At 65.8% G+C, this 10,216-nt stretch overlaps 1 protein-coding gene across 2 annotated transcripts; it reads left to right on the top strand.

Annotated features, from left to right (window-relative positions):
* The first annotated feature begins 4,341 nt into the window (after positions 1–4,341).
* On the top strand, positions 4,342–9,578 carry Nrtn (neurturin). 2 transcript variants are annotated; one of them, XM_036171078.1, is made up of 3 exons: positions 4,342–4,375; positions 8,496–8,681; positions 9,070–9,578. In XM_036171078.1, exons 2-3 carry the CDS (start codon positions 8,513–8,515, stop codon positions 9,492–9,494), a joined length of 594 nt encoding a protein of 197 aa, XP_036026971.1. In that variant the 5' UTR covers positions 4,342–4,375; positions 8,496–8,512; the 3' UTR covers positions 9,495–9,578. The 2 variants fall into 2 exon arrangements, with proteins under 2 accessions (XP_036026971.1, XP_036026970.1); XM_036171077.1 differs by lacking the exon at positions 4,342–4,375 and having other exon boundaries at positions 8,292–8,681.
* The last annotated feature ends 638 nt before the right edge of the window (positions 9,579–10,216 follow it).

The raw sequence follows: 10,216 nt of genomic DNA, 5'->3' as shown, positions 1-10,216 counted from the left end.
AGCCTCCACCTCCCTGTGGCTGAAAATGACCTTGAACTCCTGATCCTTTTGCCTCCAGCTCTCAGGGTCTGCAACCATGCTCTGCATTCTCTCTCATTTTTGTCTTTTTGTGACAAAGTCTGACTTTCTATGCCAGGCCACCCCCCGCCCGCCGCCGCTTTTGGCTCCCTCCTTTTCTGTCTGTCTCCAGGTCTGTGCCCGCCTGCCCACCCCCTCCCGCCCCTCCCCCAGGTCTGGCAGGTGCAGCCCGGGCTAGGTGCCCACGGCTGGCCTCCCGGATTTGTGTGGCTGCGATTCTTTTATCTGCGTCTGCAGCTGGGTCCTTATCTCGGGGCTGCAGGTCGGGAGCAGGGGGATTAGAGCAGCGGGGGCCAAGCGGGTGGCGGAGAGCCCGCACCCCTGCGAGTGTGCGCGTGCGCAACACGGCCCGCGAGCAAGCCCGCCTCCGGCGCCGCCCCCGCCCCGCTCGCGGTCAGGAGCGGTTCCCCAGGTGGCCTGCCTGATGCGTTTCCCACCTTCCTGACCCGAGACCCCGCGGGGGTGGGGGGACCCGGCCTTGACCTCTGACCCAGGGCTGTCGGTGGCCCCCAGGGTAACAGCCGGGTCCTGTTTTCACCATCCCCGCCTGGATCTGCAGTCCGCTCCTTCCTGACGCCCACGGGCCTCCAGGGTCCCTTCCTGGACTCGGTTTGCCCGTGACCCCCACCTCCACCAGAGAGTGTTAGGTGATGCCGGAGGCCCCGCTGCGGCTCCCACACCAAAACAGTCACCCCAGAGCCCCAGACCCAGTGCTGCAAACCGTGGAGGATGGGAGAGTTCCAGGCCAGCCTGGGCTACAGAGCACAGCCTTGTCAGAGGTCAACCTGGGGCTGGGCTCAGTGGGTAGAGCCCTCGCTGGAATGGCTGAGGCCCTGGTTCCATCCGGAGAACATGCCCGGAGGACCAGGAGTAAGTTCGGGCCAGCCTGGGCTACGGTGTGGGATCCTTTCTCAAAAAACGAAAGTCCATACTAGAAGGGAAGCTCAAGGACACTCCTGTCATATAGAGGCTGACCAAGGCTAGGTCCGAACACACCTAGGAGCTATTTCACAAGTGGGGAAACAGAGGCTGGGCAATCTGCCGCCTTGACAGCACACACGTTGCAGGACGGTGCATGTGAAGTAAACAGTCACATGAGGTGGCCTGGGGGATAGAGGACACACTGAGTTCCCAGGCACCCTCAGCCCCGCTGGGCTAGTCCCTGGGGGTCCCCCCTGGGGGTCCAGCCCCCACCCGCCGAACCTGGACCAAATCCTAACGCTAAAATGGAAACTTACCCACTAGCCAAGTTCATGTTTTGGCCGGAGGCCGCCAGCCTCCCAAGCCTTGGTCTGGGTCTCCACCCAAGAACAGAGCGCTTCCCCTGGGGAATTGTGGCCTCCAGGAGAGGTCAGACCGGCTCCAGAGCAGGAGGAGATGGGTGGGTGGACAGGGTGGGACGTTCTGCCAAGTCCCCAAGCCACAGCTTCTTGCTGTGTGACCCAGGCCTGCTGCAAAACCTCTCTGAGCCTCTGGTTTCACAACCACCCAGGCTGTCACCAAGCAGGCCATGTGGCAGGGCAGGGGGTGTTGCTTGGAGATGTGGGAAGAAGGAAGTCCACCGGGGTGGGGTGGGGGCCAGGGCCCAACTCAGGTTCCTGTCATGGGGGACTAGCCCAGCTGGGGCTGAAGGTGCCTGGGAACTCAGTGTGTCCAGAACAAGAGGACTTAACATAAGTTACTGTAAACACCCCCAGCCTAGCCCAGCTCAGCCTCCGGGGCAGGACTGCTCTGAAGGAGGTGATACCAACAGTGCTGGTCTCCAGGGAGCACCTCCCTCACCCAACAAGATCCCAGCTGCGATGTGACAGAGTGTGACAGGGCGTCTGTTTGTTACCCTGTCTGGGGGGTGACAGTGTGTGGGTGACCTGGGAGGCTGTCGGGAGAGATGGCACCTGTGTTTCTGGTGTGACCACGTCCAGCCCTGAGTGAGGCAGCCACTTTGTGTCTCTGAGGCTGATGAGATCCCCGTGGGCGTGTTTGCAACAAGCCACGTGTCCCAGAAATGGGGTCATAGGTGGGTGCAAGTCCTGTGTCCCTCCCCACCTTCTGCTCTTGTCCCGCCTGCTGGTGTCAGCTCCACCCCAGCACCCCTATCCCAGAGGGGAAGCCTGGTCTTTCAAGTTGCTGTTGCCAGGGCAACCATTTTATGAGCGTCCACATGGTGGGCACATGTGTGTGTCCTGTTCCCCATGTGTCTGCCTGCCCCACCCCCCAGTCACGGCTGGGCCCGGGTGAGCGGAGGTGGTCACAGGGTGGCTGGTGACAGCTTCATGGTGGCTGGCCCGGTAGGGGTGAGCTCTGGACAGCTGTGTGTGCAAAGGGGGCCCCCATGTGTGCAGCGCGTGTGCCCGCAGGAGCTGTGGGTTTCTCTTGCACATGTTGCATGCTGTGTTAGTGTCGGCGTGGGCCTTTGCACCAGTGATGGATGTGACAGAGGACATGGACAGGGAGCAGCTGTATTGTTTGTGTGGACTGGCCAGTGTGAGTCTGTGTGTGTCAGCCAACGGCTGGCGGCCTGTAGTGGGAATGAGTATGTGGACGAGCCTCGGGGGAGATCCTCTGTGTGTGGGCCAAGAAGAGCCGTGTGTGTGTGTGTGTGTGTGTGTGTGTGTGTGTGTGTGTGTCAGTGTGCCTCTGGTGTGTACGGGACCTACAGCTGCTGCCAGAGGTGCGTGAGCACCTACCGTGGTGCTCGCCAGGTGCGGTTCTGAGTGACAGCAGAGATGGGGAGATTCACAGGGTGGAAGGACCTCAGCCTGAATGTCCCATCGCCCCCTCACCCCATCTCCCCCGTGCCACGCCCTGACTCTGTCTCCCCCATGCCAGGCCTTCACCCCTGGCGAATCACTTGGAAGCTGCAGGGACAGGGAGAAGGCGCTGCCTCAGGTCTCAGAGCGCACAGGGCACAGATGACTTTCAGAAGTCTGCTGCTCTGACCCACGGAGTCAAACAAACCTACTTTACCACTTGCACCCAACATGCACATGAGCACACACTCCACCGGCGAGGGGGTCCCCAGCGCAGGCCCTCGGGAAAGGGGTGGGACTGGTTCGGAGGTTGGTCCTGAAAAGGCTTCTGGGATAAGTGGACGTTAAGTCAGGGTCCACCCCCACTCTCCCCCCTCCCCCGCCAGAAAGCAGTGGCAGCTGGGGTGGAGCGGGCACTGGGTGTCGAGGGCGGGGCCTCAGGGCGGTGGTTTCTCAGCAACTGGGTGTGGAGGGGCGTGGCCACAGCCTCCCTCGCCCCGCCCGCCCCTGAGTGATCGATTTCCGCTAGGGGGCGCTTGCGAGTCGCAGGCGGTGGAGGAGTAGGGTGTGGTGGGTTTCAGGGATGGGGTCCCGGATGGGGAGCTTCGGGGGAGGCCGTCAGTGGGAAATAGGGTCCCCCAGAGGGCTCTGAGGACCACGGGATCTTCTGCAGTCCTACATAATCCAGGGTGTCTGAGCAGAGACCTTGAACTCAGTATCCCCGGGAAGGCTTCTTGGGGCGGACAGAGGGGTAGGGAGGACTTGTGGGGGATCATGAGTGGGTGCAATGGACTTTGGCTGGCCAGGAGGGTCACGGGGCATCTTAGGACTCTGGGTTTCAACTTCGATGGCCACAGAGCATTGGAGACAGCAGTTTGGGGGATCCGATGCTCCAGGGGTTCCCCCTCGTGGATAGTCTAAGGGGGCCTAGATGGGGAGTTGGGGACATGGGGAAGGGGTGCGAAAGTGAGTGCGGACTCGATTCGGGGCGCAAAGTCTCGGATGAAGGAGCGTCCCGGGAGAGCTGACCGATCGATCCCTGTAGCCGTCTAGGACCTCCGGTTCCTGCCACCTGCTCTCCCGGCGCGCCCCTCCGGCTGTGGGCGGGATGAGGGCGGCTCCCGAGCCCGGGAAACCCTACGCCACGCCCACGTCCACGCCTCCGGGAAGGCCACGCCCCCTCCACCCCGGCCGGCCTGAGCGGTGCGCGGCGGGAGCGGAGGGAGAGCGCGCGGTGGCTCGGTCCGTGCGCCCCACGCTCCCCGCGTGGCCCCGCGTCCCGAGAGTGCTCCAGCCTCCCACGCGCGCCGTCCCGGGGTGTACCGAGCCCGGCGAGCCCCGGGAAGCCAGAAAGAGAGAGGACAGGGGGGGAAACCCCATGGCCCGGCCCGCGTCCCGCACTCTGCGCGGTGGCCTCCTCCGGCACGGGGTCCCCGGGTCGCCTCGGGTCCCCGCGATCCGGATGGCGCACGCGGTGGCTGGGGCCGGGCCGGGCTCGGGTGGCCAGAGGAGTCACCACTGACCGGGTCATCTGGAGCTCCCGGCAGGTAAGCTGAGTCCCGGGGTGCAGTGCGGGGGGAGGGAGTCCCCAAGGACCCCCTCCCGGGTCACCACGGGGTTTCGTACCCGACGGGGCGCCCTCCCAGCTCCTGCGCCCCCAGCTCCTGTGCTAAGCTGCTGGACCCCCGGATCCCTGTGAGCGCTCCGTCAGGCAGGGAGGATGGAGGGGGGACATCGAGGTCTCAGTGAACCCCAGGCGGGGACCTGGCCGCGCACAGCCCCGCGGCGCACAGAAGTAAACACGTCAGGGGCGCGTTCCCTGCGCGCCCGGGGACACCGTGTCCTCCCCGGTAAGGGCCGGGCCGCTGGGCTCCTGAGTCGCTGTTCAGCCACAAGAGGGCGTGGGGCTCTTTGGAGGAGGGGGGTCCCTTAAGGGCAAAGCTCAGATTGGAAACGGGGTGTGTGTGTCCCCCACGTTCCGAGTTCTTGCTCCAGATTACCCTCAGATAATTCGGTTCATGGGTGAGAAGTCACCAGGCCCGGGGTTGCTACAGAGTGGGCAGACTTCAGGTGGGACCGGAGGCAGAAATCGTGAAGCCCAGGCTGGATGCTGAGATGCGGATTTGGGGGCCGTAGGGGGTGTTGCCATCTGCCTGGCCCTCTGGGTATGTGTGTGGGGGTGCTGAGCTGGGCACCGGACCCCTGCGTTTCCGTCCCGCCGCCTTCTCCGGGCCTCACATCCCCGATGTTGAGGGACACCCTTTGTGTGTCAGCGCCCCGGGCTGAGGAAGCCCCATGGGGCGTGACGGGCAGGATGTCAGTGGCGGGCGGATTCCAGCCTGACCAGCTCGTCTCACCCCGGCCCCTCGCCCCGGGCCGGACAGCCCCTCCCCTCCCGCTCTTTCATCCGGGGACTTCTGAGGGTCCCGGGTCCCCAGCCGGCTCCAAACACCTAGGCAACCACAAAGGGCTGGCGGTGGAGGGAAAACAAACGTCCCCCCACCCGGGCACTCCCGCCCTCAGCAGGGCACCCCCAACCCGGGTACCCCCTCAGCAGGACACCCCCAGCCGGGTACCCCTTCACAAAGGCATCCCTCAGCTGGGTACCCCCTCAGCAGGGCACCCCCAGTCGAGTACCCCCCTCAGCAGGGCATCCCTCCCCAGCCGGGTACCCCTTCACAAGGGCATCCCCCCACCCGGGCACCCCCGCCCTCAGCAGGGCACCCCCAACCCGGGTACCCCCTCAGCAGGGCATCCCTCCCCAGCCAGGTACCCCTTCACAAGGGCACCCCCCAGCCGGGTACCCCCCTCAGCACGGCACCCCCCTCAGCACGGCACCCCCCCAGCCGGGTAACCCCCCTCAACCCCCAGCCAGGCATCCTGTCCCGAAATACCACCATCCTGTTCTCAGAATAAATAACAAACAAACAAACTCAGCCAGGCACCAAAGCACAGAAGCCAGAGATGCTCCGACCAATGTGTGCCCACGGGCGCTGTTCTTAGACGCGGCCACACTGGCATCCACCGACTCGGCGGACCTGTGCCGGGGACTCTGGCGAGGTGGGAGGTTCCGGGAAGACTTCCTGGCGGAGGGGAGCTGTGAGTGGGGAAACCTTGGCTTGTGTGGGCACCGTCGGGGTGAGCCGGTGACGGGCGGGCCGGGGGGAAGGGAGCTCGGGGAGCCAGGAGTGGTGCCTCGGGCCTGTCATCTCAGGAGCTGCAGGAGGAGACGCGGGGTTCAGGGTCAGCCTCGGCTACACAGGGTCCAGCCTGGGCTACACCGACGCAAACGAGAAGAGGCACGGGAAAACGTTAGAAATAAGGCAACGAGGGCAGGCAGAGCTCTCCCTGGGGCCCCCGCTGCCCGTGACCCCCGCGCCAGGGGTCAGCGCCCCTGCGCCCGCCGCCTCTTAAGTAATGAAGATTATTCAGGAGGAAAAGAGCTCCGGGAACGGAGGCTCCCGTCTCCCGTCTGGGGAAACTGAGGCTCGGAGAACCGACGCCCTCATCTAGGACCTGAGACCAAACTTTGGATTGGGGAAGGAGGGGTTGCCTGCCTCAGTTTCCCGTCCAAGCCAGACGGTCAGGACTCGGGGGTGGGGGCTCCCAGCCGCCCTTGCGCCCCGCGCCAGCGGCTCAGCCAGCATTAGCCTGAGCTGGTTATCCGCGGGGCATGCGCACAGCCAGCCCCGGGCCGCGCGCGGTGCTGTGTGTCCTGCGGCACAGTCCACGTCTCCGTCCTGCCTGCGCCGGGTGCGAGTGGGGGCCCCAGCGGAGCCGCCTAGCCCTCCCCCTCCCCGGCTAGACCCATCTGCTGCGCGACGCTGAGCGGTCGGTGGCCTGGGCTAGAGGACGTTCGGGGACGGGATGGCTAAGCTGACACCCGAACCCCTAGAACTGACTCCAGAGTTGCCCCTGACCTGCCTGCGCGCGCGCACGCCCGCTGCGGCGAGTGCTCCCGCGGGCCATACACAAGAAGATGAAATCTCTGCAAACGGGTGCGGGGGACGCGTTGGAATCGGGGCTTTGAGGTTCGAGCAGGAGTTTGAACAAATCGGGCCTCGCTCGGGTGCAGCGGCCCTGGAGTCCTGCCCATCCCCCGCGCCGGGGAGGGGAGGGAGCGGCTGTGCCCCCCAGCCCACCGAGCCCCAAAGGCCACCCTGGGCCGGGGCCCCCACAGCTCATCGGAACCAGCTGTGCTCCGCAGATGTTGTTGCTTTGCCCCCAGATGTGCGTCCCGCCGCCGGCGGGTGGGGCCTTTGGAGGGAGGTGAGGACCCGGGCTCCAGGAGGCCTCAGTTTCCCCCGTAGCCTGGGGAGAAACTGTCAGTGCTGATGGGGACACTGAGGCACGGACTCTGCCTAAAGCATGTGTACTGAAGACCCCCCCCCCGACCGGAAGCGGTGGCACGTCACCCCGGCACTCAGGGGAGGCAGGAGGGTCAGGAGTGCAGGGCCATCCTCGGCTACATCCTTGGAGGCCAGCCTGGGCTACGGGAGCGCCATGGTGCCCCGGGTCATGCGCACCCCCGCATACACGAGTGGGTCTGCTGGACACCACTGCAGGCGGGGAAACTGAGGCCCCGGGAAGGTCAGGAGGATGCGGTGACCGCTGGGCCCCATCGAGGAGCCTCTGCGTACCTACGTCACCCCCCAGCACCCCCTTCCGTGCCAGACAAACCAGTCGGGTGACCCCAGACAGAGGGGCCATTGTTCAGGGGTTCGGAGCTCGGCTGGGGGTCCGCGGTCATCTCTGCCATCACGCTTCCTCATAGTTCAGAGAGGAAAAGGAGGCACAGCCGGGGGCGGGGAGTGGAGGGGGGGCCCGGGGGTGCGGGTGTGTGTGGGGGGGACCGGGGGTGCGGGTGTGTGTGGGGGGGGGGCCCGGGGCCCGGGGGTGCGGGTGTGTGTGGGGGGGCCCGGGGCACGCGCCCGGGGCGGGAGGCAGGCATGCCAGGACAGAGACTCCACCGCGCAGAGCGTAGCCAAGAGGTTACTTCCCGCCGGTGGGCGCGGAGGCCCCGGGTTCGGTGCCCATCACCCGCAGACAGCGCTCGGGGCCCTGACACACTGCCCGGGCTACCCCGGGCTAGCCTTGGCTGCTGGGCGGCAGCCGGGGCCTCGCGGTCACGTGGCCCGGGCTTAGCACCGCCAAATGTCAGAAGCGGACAAAGGCTTTGCTGGGAGGATGGAGAGGATACAGTTGGTGTTCAGTAACGGGGGAGCGGCGGGGTCCAAGGCGGGCAGCAGGGTCAGAGGTCGGGGTCAGCAAGCCAACACCTGTTCTGTGCCTCGGTTTCCCCAGCTTAACGCAGGCACAGACGCCCCCCGCGTGCTCAGCGTCAGGCCTGTGCACACTTAGGGATTAAAAAACGCGCCCTGTGTCGGCTTGCTGTGGGTGGGCCTGCTGGGGCGGGGCCATGCAAATCAGATGCAAATGGACTCCAGCCGCAGGGTGCGCTGGTCATGAGGCACCTACTGTGTGCCTTCCCGGAGGGGGAACTGAGGCACGCAGTAAGTGACGAGGGCGCATGAGATGCGGGTGGCCCTCCAGGGTGCCCCGGGCCCAGCCTCTGCCTGCCCGACCCGGCCTTTGCGCCCGCTGTTGCACGCAGAGATGGCTGCATACCCCCCGCCCGCGGGCGCCCACCACCCCGTGTCCCCGCAGGCAGGCCGAGGCCCAGGATGAGGCGCTGGAAGGCGGCGGCCCTGGTGTCGCTCGTCTGCAGCTCCCTGCTGTCGGTCTGGATGTGCCAGGAGGGTCTGCTGCTGGGCCACCGCCTGGGACCCGCGCTCGCCCCGCTGCGACGCCCGCCACGCACCCTGGACGCGCGCATCGCCCGCCTGGCGCAGTGTAAGCCCCGCCCCCGGGGTGGGGGGCAGGGGGCGGGACCCCGGAAGGGGCGGGGCACTGCGGGGTGTCCGCGGTGGAAGAACCACGCTGAGCCAGGGGCTTCCGGTGCGGTTTCTCACTTGATTTGTTTGTTTTTGAGACAGACTTTCATATAGCCGAGGCTGGCCTCGAACTCTCGGAGTAGTCAGGATGCCTCTGAAATGACCCTCCTGCCCCTGCCTCCTGAACGCCCTCCTTTCTGCACACCCCTCAACTACGGATGGAGTGGGGAGCAATGGCGGCCGTGGCCACGCCCCCGCACGCCACCAGGAGTGCGCACGCGCAGGGCGATGAGGGGCGGAGCCACCCCCTCACGGCCCAATCCCCTGTCTCCTTCTTCCCGCCACAGACCGAGCTCTGCTGCAGGGCGCCCCCGACGCCGTGGAGCTTCGAGAACTCTCCCCCTGGGCCGCGCGCGCCCCAGGCCTGCGCCGTCGAGCGGGTCCCCGCCGTCGGCGTGCGCGCGCGCGCTCGGGCGCGCGGCCGTGCGGGCTGCGCGAGCTGGAGGTGCGCGTGAGCGAGCTGGGCCTGGGCTACACGTCGGACGAGACGGTGCTGTTCCGCTACTGCGCAGGCGCCTGCGAGGCGGCCGTGCGCATCTACGACCTGGGCCTGCGGCGCCTGCGCCAGCGGAGGCGCGTGCGCAAAGAGCGGGTGCGCGCGCACCCGTGCTGCCGCCCGACGGCCTACGAGGACGAGGTCTCCTTCCTGGACGTGCACAGCCGCTACCACACGCTGCAGGAGCTGTCGGCGCGGGAGTGCGCCTGCGTGTGACGCTACCTCACGCCCCGCCCCCGCGCGCCTGCGCAGCGGCGTGCCCACGGCCCTCGAGGACCGATTCACATAAAGTGTGGGAACCGCGGCGGTGGTTGCGCGTTCACTCGGGGGCGTGCGCGTCGGCCCGGCGGGAGGAAGAGCGAAGTACTGATGGAAGGAGGCCCAGCGCAGGGCGGTGGGGGCGCACGCCTGTGACCGCAGCGCCCGGGAGGCAGAGGCAGGCGGGTCTCTGAGTTCGAGGCCAGCCTGGGCTACAGAGCAGATCCAGGACAGGACAGGCGCAAAGCTGCACAGAGAGACCCTGTCTCCAAACAAAACAAACAAAAGAAGGAAGCCTAGCAGGAGAGCACGCCGGACATACAGGAGAGGCCCAGGACCCAAGCCTTGCTGTGCCACTGACACACACACACACACACTCATTCACACTCACAGACACACTCATTCACACTCACAGACACACTCATTCACACTCACAGACACACTCATTCACACAGACACTCATTCACACTCACAGACACATTCATTCACACAGACACACGCACACACCCATTCACACAGACACTCATTCACACTCACAGACACACATTCATTCACACAGACACTCATTCACACTCACAGACACACGCACACACCCATTCACACAGACACTCATTCACATTCACACTCACTCACACTCACACACACACACACGGCTGGGGCTGGAGGGCCGCTCAGCGGTC

The sequence above is a fragment of the Onychomys torridus genome, chromosome 21 (assembly GCF_903995425.1).
Source record: "Onychomys torridus chromosome 21, mOncTor1.1, whole genome shotgun sequence".
In the NCBI taxonomy this organism is placed as follows: domain Eukaryota; kingdom Metazoa; phylum Chordata; class Mammalia; order Rodentia; family Cricetidae; genus Onychomys; species Onychomys torridus.
Note: the sequence above shows the minus strand (reverse complement) of the source record. Positions and strands in the feature narration are given on the sequence as shown.